The sequence below is a fragment of the Pochonia chlamydosporia genome, chromosome 5, assembly GCF_001653235.2.
Source record: "Pochonia chlamydosporia 170 chromosome 5, whole genome shotgun sequence".
In the NCBI taxonomy this organism is placed as follows: domain Eukaryota; kingdom Fungi; phylum Ascomycota; class Sordariomycetes; order Hypocreales; family Clavicipitaceae; genus Pochonia; species Pochonia chlamydosporia.
In genome coordinates, this window is record NC_035794.1 from 695,100 (window position 1) to 711,850 (window position 16,751).

General features: G+C 49.8%; 5 protein-coding genes across 5 annotated transcripts; 3 read left to right on the forward strand and 2 right to left on the reverse strand.

The window, feature by feature from the left end:
• Nucleotides 1-1,690: 1,690 nt before the first annotated feature.
• Nucleotides 1,691-2,904, forward strand: VFPPC_05514 (hypothetical protein; the record flags this gene model as incomplete). The annotated part of the gene is made up of 2 exons (XM_018284698.1): nt 1,691-2,573; nt 2,651-2,904. The coding sequence occupies 2 exons, from the start codon at nt 1,691-1,693 to the stop codon at nt 2,902-2,904; spliced, it is 1,137 nt and encodes a 378-aa protein (XP_018141515.1).
• A 1,922-nt stretch (nt 2,905-4,826) lies between these two features.
• VFPPC_05516 (nuclear pore complex protein) lies at nt 4,827-7,779 on the reverse strand (the record flags this gene model as incomplete). The annotated part of the gene is made up of 4 exons (XM_018284700.1): nt 4,827-5,158; nt 5,227-5,336; nt 5,397-5,664; nt 5,748-7,779. 4 exons carry the CDS (start codon nt 7,777-7,779, stop codon nt 4,827-4,829), a joined length of 2,742 nt encoding a protein of 913 aa, XP_018141517.1.
• An 826-nt stretch (nt 7,780-8,605) lies between these two features.
• Nucleotides 8,606-8,954, reverse strand: VFPPC_16177 (hypothetical protein; the record flags this gene model as incomplete). Its single annotated transcript, XM_018293930.2, has 2 exons — nt 8,606-8,778; nt 8,921-8,954. The coding sequence occupies 2 exons, from the start codon at nt 8,952-8,954 to the stop codon at nt 8,606-8,608; spliced, it is 207 nt and encodes a 68-aa protein (XP_018141518.2).
• Nucleotides 8,955-9,564: 610 nt separating this feature from the next.
• VFPPC_05518 (WD-repeat protein) lies at nt 9,565-14,479 on the forward strand (the record flags this gene model as incomplete). The annotated part of the gene is made up of 3 exons (XM_022428462.1): nt 9,565-10,582; nt 10,806-12,370; nt 12,425-14,479. 3 exons carry the CDS (start codon nt 9,565-9,567, stop codon nt 14,477-14,479), a joined length of 4,638 nt encoding a protein of 1,545 aa, XP_022284261.1.
• Nucleotides 14,480-15,879: 1,400 nt separating this feature from the next.
• Nucleotides 15,880-16,262, forward strand: VFPPC_05519 (ubiquitin-2 like rad60 SUMO-like domain-containing protein; the record flags this gene model as incomplete). Its single annotated transcript, XM_018284702.1, has 2 exons — nt 15,880-16,122; nt 16,200-16,262. 2 exons carry the CDS (start codon nt 15,880-15,882, stop codon nt 16,260-16,262), a joined length of 306 nt encoding a protein of 101 aa, XP_018141520.1.
• Nucleotides 16,263-16,751: the final 489 nt, after the last annotated feature.

Consider the following 16,751-nt stretch of genomic DNA (forward strand, 5'->3'; position numbering starts at 1 on the left):
CCATCGAAATAAGAGTGATGCAGGTACGAAGTCTAATGAAATATGTTGCCCACCTAGGCAGGTAGATAGTTTATGTATATCGGGCGTTATTATATACCTAGGTAGTGTGTACAAATACGGTGCCGTGAATCCTTTTATAGCCATGGTCTATCCATCCCTTGAGCAGATATAGTGGTTCGGCTAGGAAGCGAGGTGTATGTGAAAAATACATTGTGGGGTCAAAAGTATTTGAACAAGGAAATGTATCGCATATTGCGTTGTGTGCTGAGGCATATTGAGCTGTGTTGGTGTATACTTGGATATATCTAAATACCTTTTGTCGCAGACTGTACTGTACTTCAGTATGTACTTAGGTACCAAGGACAGGTCCCTTGTTCCCAATCATGGTCTGGTCGCATATTGGGCCGAGCACACCAGATAATAACGTCAAAAGACGGCACCGGGGGCAGTATGTTAAATCGATTCATGTTCGGTTTTTAGTGACACGCTCAATACTCTTCCAAAGTCGATGATGCAGTGGCATTCCCGTTACGGATAGGTTAAGGTTAACTTGCCTTGTGATTGATGCGATTTGCCCAAAAGGTGCTCCTCCGTACAGAACCATGTTTCGCATAAATGAATTGATTTGCAGCCCAACTTGGCGCCCTGGTGTCACCAGTTGAGTTGACGTCTGATTCATCCCCGCATCCGATCCTCCATTTGACTCAAGGCATCCCCAGTCAATGAACCAGACCAGCCCCAAGCTCGAGTAATGTTCCGAGTCCATAGAGAGTCAACTCGGCCATACAGAAGCAACAGCAACAGCAACAGCAACAGCAAAAGCAAAAGCAGAAGCACCAGACCATGCAAACACGCAATCACCACATCAGTCGCCTCCTCCTGTCTTGTTATTTATTACGTAGCTCTTGAGCCGTGTCATGCCTTCAGCTCCCCCGTGATGCTCCAATCACAACCTCGCAGCCGCATCATACTCATCATACTCGGCGCCTTGCCCCTGTCTGGGTCGTCCTGTCGTCCTGTCGTCCATGTCAAATCCCTTCAATTCCCCTCCATTTCTATTCTTGGCCCAGCAATGTTAGTTCAGATGTGCAGCGTGGTAACCAGACATGGACTTTGATTGCGCCAGACGAAAGCGTGAGCTGCCAAGTAGACAAATGAGGAGAAGCTGGGCAACCCAAAAAAATCAGACCAAGACCAAAGGAAAAAAAAAAAACTGACCAGACCAGATGCTTCTTATTATTTTCCCCCGCAGCTGCGCCATGTCATCCTATCCCCGTCCTGCCACCCACGTTGCTCCTGTTCTGCCTGCCCTCTTTGCCATAAGAATTTGGTTTGGCTCATTCCAAAGTTGCTTCCATACGTTCTTATCTATCTCCCTGACTACCTAGTATACTCCATACTGTACATTGGCCGCCCCTCCATTTCTCTCCGCACCAGCGCAGCTTCTGCGTATAATCTCCATACTCGAAGCCCTCGGCCGGCTCAGTTGGTCAGCGAGGATTTCCGTGCCGCATCCGATTCTCATTCTCGCTTTGGTTCTGGATCTGACTCTGACTCTGACTTTGGCTCTGATTTGATTACCCGCTCGGCCGCCATGTCCATGGCCGTGCTACTTCTCCCCTGACCCAGGAAAATCAGTCCGACTCCATCGCCGAGAGCCAGCCGAATAATACCACGCCGCATATCCACGATGGAACCATCACCGGAGCCTCTTCGGTCAGCCATAGCCATGGAGTCTACCTCTACGTCTGCCTCCGCCTGTGCGTCGGGGTCAACCTCAGCGACCACCGTTGACCCTCCGCCCGCCTCTATTGCCACGGCTCACCTGGCAAGATTTGAATTTAGCGATTTGGGCACCAAGATTCTCATGGTTGAGTGGCATCCAGGCACCACCACTAATACCACCACCTTCTCCTCCGCCGATGCTGGCGCTGATACTGCTGCTGGTGCCGATGCTGTCCCCACCGCCAGCAACAACAAGGTCGCCACATATGCACCCTCCAACGAATTGGCCCCCAAGCCAAACACAGTTGCCGCTCCAGAGACCGGAGCTCAAACCACCAGTCCCCATCAACCCATCCCAGATGCTTCCGTTTGGGAAGTTTCATGGCCAGGAAAGTCTACATATCTTCCAGCCAGAGACACGGACCAAGATGAGGCCGGCACCCGGCGCCGTGTATACTTTCTGCTACCACCAGAGGCGGCTATTCCCACAAACGTGACCATCACGCCACCTGGACGACCAAGTATCGTCGTCAAACCTCTACCTGCTATATTCCCTCCTGGATTCGATGTTGAGCCCGGCACCCGCGGCGTCTTGCACACCCTATGGGCAAAGAAGCGACTATCAGAGCTCCAATGTGAGATGGACGCCGAGATGCGGGCCAATGCCGAAAGTGTTGGCCTCGAAATGGCTCTGACTGAGAAACAATGGATCATTGAAAACTTCCTCCCTCCACCAGTGGTACCAGCACCAATGTCTCCTCGATCACCTGTTCCTGGCCGATTGGGAGATAAGCTCAAAGGCCTCCGTTTGGCGACGTCGCCGGAAGATTTGATGCCCAGCCCTACAGGTCAGTTAACTCCCTACATCCCATATAAGACATCGTTGGCGAGGAAAAGAAAACAACATGCTGACATGTAGCCATAGCAAATACGTTTACTGGCGTCGACGTTCCATCCCAGACGTTATCACCACTAGGCGGGGACATTGCCGTGTCCTCCTTTTCTGCAATTCCTCGTCCCCATGGCCGCACCGAGTCCGTATCTCTGAACGCCGTTATGAAAGGTGATCCGGCACCCATCAACCCCAGTTCCCGTGATGGCGAAGATGACCTCTTCGCCTTGCCACTCAGCCCTCGGAGTCCAGATATGAAACGCGGCCCGTTCAGTGCCCTCTCATGATTCTCACAAAACACACTGCTAGCGTTTATTATCACGGACCCTTTTATTTTTCTGCGAAACAAACTTGGCATAACTGTTGGTGGCTTTTGTGAATCTGGCCCTTTTTGTTCATGGAAAGACGCTTGAACTTGCACATGATACCCATTGATCGCAAGCAATGAAGAAGAAAAAAAAAACAAATGACTTCTTGTCTGGCATAACGGATGCCCTGGTCGTGCTTACCCTGACGTTTCTAGATGGAGTCAGGTCTTGACTTGCACGGCTGAACTGTGCATACAACATAGAGGAATCGTAATATTAGCATTGCCAGATAGTTACCCCACTCTTTAATGATTAACGACGGCCAAGACTGGCGACTAGATGATTCTGTTGTAGCATGTGTGTGCTAGAGACTGAATGTGAGGCGCTTGTTTAAAATTACAGAAAGTATAACTCCATCCCGTCATGCACCCTTGAGAAGTAACTGTTTCCAAACATACAATCCTCCAAACCATTTCATCCACCGGGTACCATATCAACAAACACCATCCTCAACTCCCATCTATAAGCTAACCCTCACAATCCCAATCGAAACCAACACACACCCAAATCATAAATCGTAACCCATAACCACGCATCATCTCCAACCCCCAACCCTCCCCTCATCCCACCTCTCCTTCCTCTCCTGCCTCAAATAACACAAGACCTTCGCCTCCCTGTACCGCCTCACCCACTCCATCGCCTCCCTCTCCGACGCAGGCACCCCATCCCCTCCCGCACGACCGTCCCCCTCCAGAAAACTCTCCTCCATGGCCTGGCAAACAAGCGCCTGCTCCTGCACCCCCTGCGACAGCTGCTGGTACAACGAGGCCGGGGAGAAGGGCGCCAGCGCAAGATCCATATCCGACTGCTTCTGCCGCCACTGCCTCTCCAGCCCATGCGTCGCCAGAAGCTGCGCCTGCGTCGTGGACCGCTGGTGCGAAAGCCGCGCCTCCGCACCGGCTAGCTGTTTCGCAAGGTGCGTGTTCTGCTCTAGCGCGGCGGACAGGTTCGCGTGCGAGGTTTTGGTGCTGTCGTGGGAGGATGTCGGTGCGTGGGCTAGGGCGTTGAGAAGCGTGGGATTGGCGAGTATGTCTGCTAGATCCTGGGTTCTGAAATTGTGTTAGGTGGTTTCTTTCTTTGTTGGGATTTGGGGGGTTTACACAAAACAACGTACGACTTGTCTCTTAGGACCTCTGGGAGCCAGCCTTCTCCAGGGTCGGGAATCGGGTCGCTCACGGTAAAGGGCGGCGGTGTCGAGGCCGCTGATATGCCTTGGCTGTCGGGGAGGGGACGTGGCAGCGGCGGGGGAGGTGGTGATGATGCTGTTGTGGGGGTGCTGATGCTGCTGACGTCGTGGCTTCCGCCTTTGGGGGGCGGCGCCGGCGGTGTTGATCTGTGATGCTCGGGCGTGAAGCTGGACATTGCGGTTTGTGGTGGTTTTTGTGTCGTGATGTTTAATTTGGACATGGAGTTGGAGGTGCCGCTTGGAGTGACGTGACGTTGGAGGTTGCTTGTGTGGGGCGACGTCACTTTTGGGTGTGGCGCCGTCTCAGGAACACGACTGACACTGACACTGGCTGCTTGATGTCTGTCTGCATGTGTCTTTTAGGAATACCTGAGCATACGCCACCCTCACAATAGATATATGGCACATACTGCGTAATGTGCCTGTTTAGACCATAATCGCAAACTTACTGTGTATGAAGATAGTTCCGTACCAAGCGCAACAAAAGTTCGTGGCTAGCATGATACTACATGGCTGGTTCTATATAATACACTACTCGCATTATAACAGCGCCTGTCCTGACCCTCAATGCGGGTATATCTCCTCCGTCCGCGATATGCCGTACAAGAACAACCTAAAACTACCGTGGCAGCCTCCCGAATTCCTCTCTTCTTCCCTAATTTCTAATAGACCACAGATCCCTTGACCATCCCATATATCGCAACTGCTTGCTGACCGAGCCCACTGGCCTCTTGCTGTCTCCTGTCGCGATAGCCAATGCCTTGCTACACGCTGTAAATGACTCGACAAGCTCTGCCATTCGCCCGGCCTTCACAAACGCAACCGCCAAATCGGAATTCCTCTCCGCAATAACGGAAGCCAGCTCCATACATTCCAGGAGGTGGTCGCGTGTCAAGCCTGTCCCAGCAAAGTGTAATGCGCTGACGTAGGCCATAATCGTCTCTGGCAGGTATGCTTCTCGGAGTTGTTTGAGTTCATCGTCACCAGCTGTAGAAACCTAGTTAGCCAACTTGACAAGGGAAGAACTTTTACAGAGCAAGTTAGTTGAAACACACCTTCAATTCCAGACAGCAGCCAGTTGTGTAGCAAGGGTTGCATGTTTTCCTTGGTTGAGTCGATAGTGTTGCCGACACCGCTCCAAAATTCCCGGTTGGATGCGTCGGCACTGGTATTTGCGTTAGCCCTCCTTCATTTTCCCATTCCGGAGTCAAAAGTTTCAACATACTCGGCAGATATCACGACAAGCGATGCCATCGTCTCGAGGCTATCGAGAGCTTTAACAAGAGCCTCGAGTTCTCGGTAATTCTTTGCATCAGCCATGACCTGTTCTGGCCTCAGATTTCGGATGCCGCTCTGTGTCAGTTGCTGAGCCCAGAAGTCGACGTCGTCATACATGGCCACGTCTCCCTCGTCTTGGTCCGTCATGTCACGCATGATTTCGCTGAAGGAAACCTTTTGCATTAGGCGACGAGCTGCGTTTAACCGACAGTTTCCTTTTGTGTCTTGTTAGTATCATCATCACCAGGCGTACAATGTACACAGCCCTCGAGTTGATGAGCACATGGTGGCTACTTACTGAGGAAGAACTTGTACACTTTTGTGCCAATAGAAAACACCTGCGGCCAAGTTTCGTCGACCGTCAGGAGCCACTCTAGTGATCGTATCATATGCACGTCCTTAATATCAACCTTGTCCTCTTCTTCTCCAAAGAAGTCGGGCTTAATGGGCCTTCCGTGTCGAGAAGTGGCTGGGCCACTACCCAAAATGGTAAACAGTTTCTCGGCAGCAAACGAGGTTGCATCATGATCCAGTTCCTCAAATAACAAGGTTGCCTGTCTCTCCACGAACGCCAGGACATCTATTCCGGCGTGCTTGATGAGCTTGAGCTGCTTGATGCGGTTATTGACATCAGGTTCCTCGATCACATTCCAGGCTAAAATTTCATATGATCTAGGGCTATCCAAGACCGAACAATACAGCGGAATGAGTTCCTGGAGCTTGCAGCGCCGCAAGTAATCTGTGTAACTAGCGAGTATATTCTCTTGGATGAAGCCCTTATCCAGAGGGGACTCTGGCTCGACGATTCTGTGATTTTGGCCGTCAAATCGCTTCAGCAAGGCGACGAGCACAAATATGTGGGCAATAATTCGTAGCCCGCTGTGCTGTGAAGAATCGAAAAACTTCTCCTCCACAATATCGTAGCTGTCGCTTAGCCCCTGGCGAATGAGGTGAGATTTCTTAATTTCATTTGCGCGTCGTGTTAGTACTTGACCTTGTTCGAACAGGTGTCGATCTAGTTCCTTTGCGATGAATGATGCTTGCAGAGCCTTGTTTGGCTCTCTGGCTTGCGTCACCATGTTTGGTCTTGACAAAATCGAGTCAATCAGCCGCTTCTCAATGCCGACCTGGTCGCCGTGGAATTGCACAGCGTCAAAGGATGAGAAAGACTGCGTCAGGTTTGAAGCTACGCCTGACGAGCATTGGGACAGCATGTATGTATCGATTTGTGATCGAAGCAGGGCGTTGTAGTTGGCAAAGAGATAATCGTCCCACGTCTGGGCTACCTTTTCCACACTCAGGATGTCTCCTGATAGCACTCCATACACTGCCCGCTCGTAGTCAGAGGAGCCGCCTTGTCTGGCTAATCCGAAGCACATTCTTCGCCACAAGGCCAGAGCTGACGGGTCAGTTGTAGTCGCTGGCCCTTGGTTGTCGTCGACAGATAGTGGCATCGCCGACATGGAGACAGCTCGCCACATCTCTGTTCTCTCCTGGCACCATTCGCGAATGTCATTTAGACTGCTTCCTCTTCGTAAATGATTGAAGCAGCCCAGCCAGATGGCCCGTTCAAAGTATTCATCCTGCGGTTCAAGTTTGCGACCCTGTCGGGTTGAGGCGTCTGGGTCGAGATGGGTAACTAACGGTGCACCATCTGCATTGAGATGTGATGCAGTCACATTTGGTGATTGACGATCTAGCAGATGCGGCCACGCCGTCATGCTTTTCCTAAGCTTGATTTTTGACCGGGTGTGCAGCCAACCGTGGGCAATAATGTCTCCTCTGTCGGCATTTTGCTGAAGCTTTCGGGCCAGATCGTCAATGTCCGGACCAGAGGCAGCATTGGTTTGCAGCCATTGAAGAACAGCACGGCGTTCCATGGCAATACTATCAGTTTCCAGGTATTCGCCCACGTAATCTCGTTGTGCGGGTTTCGAAGCGGAAAACGGCGAGAATCGCATAGGCTCAATGGAGGAATCGGCGTATCGCAGAGGAAGCAGCCGACGGAATAGATCCCATGTTTCAACCTCCTTTTCTAGTTGCACTATCTCGTCCGACTTCTCTGACTGTCCGCCGCTGTTGTATCGCTCATCAACGTCCATGTCGACATCCTCACTACCGGCCCGTACACTCTTGGGCCGTTTGTGCGCTAACCGGCGAATCGCATTCTCGTGATATTTGCGCGGGAGGTCCAAAATGCGAGCTTTCTTCTCCGGCACGCTGAGACCGGCTGTTAAGCAAGCATCCAAGGCATTGGCAAACTCCTCAACCTCTGGCCCTGGTGTTGCCAGGTTCGCCAGCTGGTGGTGTTGTCTCCTCCTAACTTCCATCTCGTCCAGGATAAGCCGTTAGCTGACCGCGACGTGTCAAATTGGTTCGTGAAAAAGGACCGTCTAGTGAAGGGAGGTCGGTTGCGCGATTGCGCCGGATGATGGGCTGGTCGAGTGCCTGCCTGTTTGCCAAATGCTAACCCGTCAGAATCTCGGATGGGTAGCTTCGGACCGGCATCGACATGACCTTACTGCCGTTTGCGGGACCGTGTTATGTGCAACAATGCACGACTGCGATCACTGAGAGGTTTAATTTGTAGATACAGGCCCCTGTTGCGATGCTCGTGCAGCTATGTTGGGATATCCGTCGTGGAATGTGTAGTGTCTTTGCAAGTTTGATATGGGTCAAGCTCCAGCCTCGATCAAAGCAGCCAAAAAAGTTGGCGCTAAAACAGATGGACTAAAATCCGTGCGTCAATGCAAAGAACACTGAATGGGCGGCACAGCGCGTCCACACGCCGCGGTTTGTGTCTGGTTCCACTGTAACCTACCAGAGAGCCTCCATGTCCAAAGGAACCTCTGTTAGTGAGATATGCAACTAAGCGGGTCTGGTTAAAGTATGGAGGCACAATTTTCTCGGCTTGCTTTTCTCTTCTTCTTCTTCTCATCAATGTCACGGCATTCATATTAGAGTCTCGGAACAAGACCTCTCAATGCTTGTTCAGGTCTACGGATCTCTCGCGCGCTCAATGATCGCCTAGAATAGATTCGGCGCTCCTCACAAAAGTTACCAAATTTTTCCTGCTGGTGGACATAGTATACGATGAGCGTTACATATCGACTTTTATTTGGAGATATTGTACATTTGGACCCCCCTTGGAATTATCTATTGCCCTTGATTCATCTGCTTCATCTTCAATCGTAACAGATTTGGCTTGGGACAGCTTGGACTAGTAGCTTCCTCGCCATTCTTCTGGTAGAAGGCGTCACAGCATTCGTAGAGAGCCTTGATGACGTCTTGACACTTGGCGTCATTGTAGTTGTTCCGCGTCAGGCAGTCTGTTGAGAGATGGTGTCAGCGGCATCTTTATGTCTGGTGTCCTTGACTTTGTGAAGCATGAATAAATAGTAAGCACACCTTGGATCGCGCACTGAAAAAGGATTCAGTTAGTTACCACAAATGCATCAATGTCTATTTGGCATGTTGGCTGGCGCTCACTGCTCTCGGATGACATGGCGGCTTTGCGTCGACATCGTTCTTTGGCGAACCCTGGCATATAGCAACATCAGTATATTGTACTGGCAGCTGCAGGATTGATTGCATCGAGTGCTGACCATTTCGAATGGTAGGTAGATGGCCCTATTCTGTCCAAAATTCACACCCCCAAGTTGGTTCAACCAGGTTTGTGTGGAGGTAATAAGTAAGGTAGTTGACGGACTGTTTCTCGAGCTCTCAAGTAAAACCATGAAGTGGATACTAGCGTGGTATCAATTGGCTGAATGTGGTCCAGTGTCATTGGGACAGTAGACTTCAGCGTTGGCCTTGACATCGAGCTTTTGGTCAACTTTCAACTCTCTTCTAAAAAACCAGAAAGTCCATTTCCAAGCACAACGTATTTATCGCAGCTCCCAAAGTGGTCACAAATGCCCCTGTCAAACTGCAGCCAATACCGTCCAGACATCATGTCCCCTTCCCCTGCATGTTTGCTGCAGTCATGGTTATACCCCGCCGGCCAGAGACGCGGCCTTGTATGGCAGGGCGGCTGAGGTGATGGGAGAAAGAGTTACAGCCATCTCGCTGCCTCCTGTGTTGTTTTCACCAAGATCATGCTCCTAAATTGCACCATGAAGAAACGACTCAAGAGTCCAGAGCTTTATACTATAGGATGGATAGCGGCGCTGCCTATCGAGCGTGCAGCGGCCACAGCTGTGCTTGATGAGCGTCACGAACCACCCGAAGACTTTGAACAAAATCAATCCGACACCAACTCGTACACCTGGGGTCGAATTGAAAATCACAACGTTGTGATTGCCTCCCTTCCTGCTGCTAGCCATGGGCTGGCCCCGGCCGCAACCACAACCTCGAATCTCCTATCGTCTCTCCCACAAATCAGAATTGGCTTACTGGTTGGAACCGGCGGTGCTGTGGCACGTCCCAAACAAGACCGGGACATACGACTTGGCGATGTTGTCGTTGGCCAACCCCATGGAATGACGGGAGGAGTTATTCAATATGACATGGGAAAGGCCGGGTCGCAAGGGGTATGGGAGCGGACAGGTTCTCTAAATCGTCCGCCGCCAGTCCTCCTTAGTGCGCTAGCAAGCTTACAGGCTGAGCACGAATTCACACCGTCGCGAATACCAGAGTTGCTACAATCTATGTGGATGGCGAACCCTCAGATGCAAAAGGCGAAGAATAACCAGTCTAGCTACATGTACCAGGGAACCAACTATGACCGGCTATTTGAGTCTGCCTACGACCATGTTGGGCAGGATAATTGTGTTGAATGTGATTCAACGCGGGAAGTCAAGCGAGAGCCGCGAGATACAAATGACCCAGAGATTCACTATGGGATTATCATGTCTGGCAATACTCTTGTTAAGGATGCAGCTACTCGGGACAGGATAGCAGACGAGGTTGGAACGGCTTGTTTGTGTTTTGAGATGGAAGCTGCGGGATTAATGAACAGCTTCCCTTGCCTTGTGATAAGAGGAATTTGCGATTATGCAGATTCACACAAGAACGACCTCTGGCAGCGATATGCCTCTGCTACAGCGGCTGCCTTTGCCAAAGAATTGCTGGACTTCGTGCCAATTACGCAACTGCAGGCAACACAACGTGCTATTGATGTTTTCAAAACGAGTTAGTCCGCATCCTAATGGAGATAGCGTTCCAGATATCGCCAGGCTAACATCATGAAAAGTCGAAAGTGACATAAAAAGTGTCCAATCCATCACAAAGAGCACAGACCAACAAGTGCAAAACATACAGTAAGGAAGCAATGATGTGCCCTCCATTCTATGGAACACCACCTATGACTAACCGTCTTAACGCTTATCACTTCTTAATGTTCACCGAAATGCAGCGCTCGACCGCCTCCCGGTTGTTTCAGGGGCATCGTTTGACGACTATGCAGAAGAACACAGTCCATTCTGTCTGCCAAACACCCGAGTGGAGCTGCGCCAACATATTCTATCATGGGCTGAGAGTCCAGTGGCAAAAACCATATTTTGGCTGAATGGTATGGCAGGCACCGGAAAGTCCACTATATCCAAAACTATCGCACGTTCTTTGTCAGAAAAAGGGCAGCTTGGTGCTTGCTTCTTCTTCAAAAGGGACCAAGCGGACCGAAGGAGCATGGCGAAATTCTTTCCTACGCTTGCCGCACACTTGGCACAGAGAATACCCGCGGTGGCTGCTTACATTGAGGATGCTCTTGACGATAATGGTGCTGTTCTACGGAAGACCCTGAGAGAGCAATTCGACACACTCATTTTGGAGCCGCTATCTAAAATCCCGCCTGACCTCAAAAAAGACGTTGTTGTCTTCGTTATTGATGCATTGGATGAGTGCGAGCGAGACGAAGACATTAGACTTCTCATTCACCTGCTTTCTCGCACTAAACTCATGGAGTCTGCCGGACTAAGAGTATTTGCAACTAGCCGTCCCGATTTACCAATTCGTATAGGATTCAAACAGATTGAGGGCACGTATCAGGATGTGGTCCTCCATACAATGCCGCACGCTATTGTCGAGCATGACATATCCGCCTACATCGGACACCAGCTTGCCAAAATCAAGATGGATTACAATGCCTTAGTTCGATTGGATCGACAACTGCCATTGTCCTGGCCCAGCCGGTCTACTGTTAAATCTCTGGTAAAGATGGCAGTGCCACTGTTTATTTTCGCCTCTACTATGTGCCGTTTTATCGGTGATCTAAAGCATGGCGACCCACGCTGTCAGTTGAAAGACGTTTTGCGATTTCAATCAAGGGGTGGCGTGTCACAACTGCACGCAACGTACATGCCCGTTTTGAATAAACTAATCCCGCAAACCCCTGACGCACGGCGGGAGGAAATTCTGAAGGACTTCAAAGACATTGTAGGGACTATTGTAATTCTCTCAGACCCTCTATCAATATCCACGTTAGCACATATGCTCCGTATTCAGCAAGACAAAATCGACAACATGTTGGATCATCTGCATTCAGTTTTGAACGTCCCACCGTCGGCGGAGTTGCCCGTACGATTACTACACCTATCCTTCCGTGACTTTTTAACAGACGACGATCAACGTGGAAAGAGTCCTTTTTGGATAGATAAGGAGCAAGCTCACTATGTCATGGCTGTTAACTGTCTACGAATAATGGGCGATCTTCAACAAGACATTTGCAGTGTGAAAGACCCAGGCACATATCGTTCTGCCATCAAGGCCCAGAATATAAAGTCATCTATTCCACAAGCATTACGATATGCTATTTTATACTGGCCATTCCACCTGGATGGGGCTAAAAACCATGCACCAAGTTGCGACCAAGTCTATGCATTTCTTACCGATCATTTCCTCCATTGGATCGAAGCGCTCAGCCTCATTGGGAAAGCAAACGAGAGTATTAATCTTATCAACTTCTTACGGTCGTACTCCACAGTAAGCTGCTACATGTTGCTCTTTGAATTGGTATTGTAGCTAACACTATGGAAGAGCCAGCACCATAAAGAACTATCGGATTTCCTTGAAGATGGCAGGAGGCTGATCCTCGCAAATCTTCCAGCTATTGACGCAACGCCTCTTCAACTATATTCTTCGCTGCTGTTATTCACGCCGAAAAACTGCATCGTGCGAAAGGTCTTTCAGAATAAAGTTCCTCGTGGGATATCACTGGAACCACCAGACACAAGCTGGGGGCCTCGTTTGCAGGCCCTCGAGGGCCATACCGGGCATGTGGCAGCGGTAGCCTTCTCACATAACTCGGAACTAGTGGCATCAGGCTCGTATGATAGGACTACACGAGTTTGGTGTACATATACTGGCGAGTGCAGGCAGATCTTCGAGGGCCACGAGGGGAAGATATTCGCAGTAGCCTTTTCACATGACTCGGAGCTGATAGCCTCAGCATCCGGGGATCAAACTGTACGAATAGGTGATACATGTACCGGCGAGACTAAGCATGTCCTTAGAGGCCATAACGCTATAGTACGCGCAGTAGCCTTCTCACACGACTCAGAGCTAGTAGCCTCCGGCTCTAGAGATGGAGTTATATGCCTTTGGAATACAGATACAGGCGAGTGTAGGCAGACCCTCAATGGTCATGGTGCTCAGGTGAACTCTGTTGCTTTTTCTCACAATTCAAACTTAATCGCCTCAGCATCAAACGAAAAGACTATACATATCTGGTATACGGATACAGGGAAGAGAAAACAGACCCTTGCGGGTCATTTTGACTTTGTCACAACTGTGGCATTTTCGAATAACTCGGAACTTCTGATCTCTGGCTCTGATGACAAGACTATTCGAGTTTGGCATACAAGCACGGGCAAGATTAAACAGGTCTTTACTGGTCACCGTGACTCTATCCTCGCAGCAACGTTTGCTCAAAATTCAGAGCTGGTAGTCTCCGGTTCTTTTGACGGAACCTTACGAATTTGGCACCTGGCTACTGGCGAGTGTAAGCAGACGTTTGGAGATTCACATTCGACAAGCTCATTGGCCATTTCCCATGATGCAGAAATGGCCGCCTCCTCGTCGGGTACGATTGTGCAAATTTGGCGCGCAAATTCAGCAGAGGTTGAGCAGATGCCGGAGAGGATTGGGGATTCAATAATCACAGTAGCCCTTTCGCATGATTCAAAGCTAGTAGCTTCTGGATCTAGGGACGGGACTGTACAGCTATGGTTTTCAAGCAACGACAAGCGGACCTTCGAGGGCCATACTGGCGAAGTGAATGAAGTAACCTTCTCGCATAATTCAGAGCTGCTTGCGTCTGCATCTGGGGATGGAACCATGCGAATCTGGTACACAAATACCGGCCAGTGTAAGCATCTACTCAAATGCTCTAGCACTCTGGTATACTCTGTAGCCTTCTCGCATGACTCAACGCTGGTAGCCTGTGGCGCTGGCGACGCCAACGATATTACTGTACACATTTGGCACGTGAATTCGGGAGAGGTTAAACATACCATCAAGGGCTTTGGCGGCGGCTTTGTAACGTCGATAGCATTTTCTCACGATTCAAGGCTCCTAGCCTCGAGCTCCTGGCACGGCGATCTGCAAATATGGTTTGTAGACACAGGCGTGTGCTACAAGACCATTACCTCGGACGGCGCAATCTCGTTGGCCTTTTCGCATGACTCAAAGCTACTAGCCTCTGCTGGGGAAGCGAATTTACGAGTGTGGAATGTCGAAACAGGTGAGAGTAAGCAGTCTTTCCATGTTGGGGTGCGGAATCTCCGAATCTTATGCCTCGATGTGGACAATGCCCGCCTTGTAACTACCCACGGCATGTTTTCTCTGCGAGGGCTGGCTGCTGGATCGATCCGTACAAAGAAAAGCACACCGGCAATACGTTACAGCATCAGCAAAGATGAGGGCTGGATTACATTTGACGGAGAAAACGTGCTCTGGCTACCAGTGGAGCGGCGTCCGTATTGCGCGGACCGTTCGGTCGCGGTATCAGAGTCGACCGTGGTGATTGGATGCGGGTCTGGCAGAGTTTTGATATTTGGATTGTCTCCTCGCGTGACGGCGGTAGTGGACTGATGATACAGACGAGAGGTCTTGTTAGATTTGTCTTGTTAAAATACCCGGGATGCCAACGAATTTACCGTTGACCTAGGGGTAGGGAAAGCGGACTGCTGCTACTACTGATGCCACTGATGATGCTGCTGAGGATGGTGCTACTGAAGATGCTGCTAATTTGACCCTTCTTCTTCCTTTCCATCCTAGGGGTTAGGAAAGAAACATGGTGAGATACATTATGATGTACCTTGACAGCGGTGTAGCTTTATTTGTATTGACCAGTCGCCGAAAAGTATTTCACGAACAACTACCTAGGTAATTAGAGGCTTGAGGACAACCTCATATATTTCAGCATAAAGCGGCGAAGCGGGAAGCTGTAGCCTGCGGTGCAACTTGCCCGCCCTTCGTTCATCACTCTTCACTTGGGAAAAAGGAAGACATCGTCAAGCTATACCTGGACCGGATTATGGCGTCGCCTGGGTGTTTGGCTTGAAGCCGGCGTCAAATATTATATGGCTCTCCACAAAGAGCCTGATGCTATTTATAATAGAAGTATTAGTTTGGTTAATATTTCAGTATGAAACCAGCAGCTTTTCTTCCTTTTCGCCTCGATATGGCGTGAATTTGATGATTTCGTCGTTGATATATTCATTGTAGATACTGCAACGACGCCATTGCTTGTTGATGCCAGTCTCCAAGCGTTTGATGTTTGGATATTGAAACCTTGAATCGTTGGTTGCAATTGATGCTCCATGTTGACCAGGCCGGACATTACATATAACCAATTGAACGATTCCAAAAGTCAATCAATCGCAAGACAGACCAGTCTGGTGCCACCAACATTGAACGCGTCGCACAAAATAAGCCCCCGTCAACACGTCGAGAGCACCGTGCCGAAAAATACCGTGCACTGTAATGTGCACGGCAGCCTTGCACGGAGCTAACATTAAATCAATGCCACCCAGCCCCACCCCGTGTCTGGTCAGTGGTCACTTTGGTTCGCATCTGCCTGCTGCCGTGCTTCCACCTCATGTCTCGCCATCTTCTGCATCAAATCCTCTTCACCTCGCCACTGCACTGTCCACCAGGCAAACACATCCCCCGCCACCCAATCAAACACCTCCATCTGCCCGCCCCACCCTTCAATGTTCAGCAAACGCCCTCCACAGCCTTTTTTCGCCGCCTTGCTTGCTAAACTCCGGATCCGCGCCTGATTTGGCAGCACATCTAGAAACGCCTTTGCGCAGAAACCACCACCACTACCGCCCATCAAACCCCGTTCTTTTCATCCGAACAAACAAGAAGAACTAAACTCTCCCTTCTCCTCGCCCCATCTGTCCAAAGCACAATCCTTCCGTCCGTTCTTCGAAATCCTTCAAACTCCAGTCTCCTAGATCCAATAAGACGAAACCTCAGCAACCATGTCCAACGAAGACGGCCGCCACTCCTCCCAAGAGCCCAACGAGAACGAGGCGTCCGGACCATTGCGACACCTCAATCTCAAAGTCACAGACAACAACAACGAGGTCTTCTTTAAGATTAAGAGCAACACGCCCTTACAAAAGCTCATGACTGCGTTTTGCGACCGTCAGGGCAAGGATATTACGTCCCTAAGATTCCTGCTTGAAGGAGTTCGCATCAACGCAGAAGACACTGCTGATATTGTAGGTTTTTCGCCCTTTTCACATTTTTTCTCTCGCTATTTTCACGCTCCGACAGAGAGGGACTAACAAATTTGCAGCTAAATATGGAAGATGGCGACACCATCGAAGTCCATCAAGAACAGATCGGCGGCGGAGACTAGACAATCCGAAGAACCATAAAGAAAATATATAAATGCAAAAAGCATAAAAAAAAAAAAAAAGCTTGCTGGCTTACTAGGATTCGGGGACGTGGCGTTAGGTACTTACGAATGATACAACGGACCACTTTTGCGCAATAAAGGCACAAACGGACCATTTGATTTTATAGCATTTGGTTTCTGTGACTTTGTGTTTACGGATGGATGCTCGCACTGATAGTCCCCTGGTTTGATTTTTTCCTTCGGTTTTTTTTTTTTTTTTTTTTTTTTTTTTGCTTCTAAGGTACTTTACTTGCTTTCAATGCAACAGACGATGTTCATGATACTTGAGAAGACTTCGGATGAAAATGCGGCCACTGGCCACCATGTGCTTTGTGTATTAAACCTCGTAATGCTTGCTGGAAATTAAAGCAAAAAGCTCATAAAACACCATGCGTAATCCGTTCCTTGTAACTCATAAACCATACTCGAAAATCACGCTGCCCTTTTATC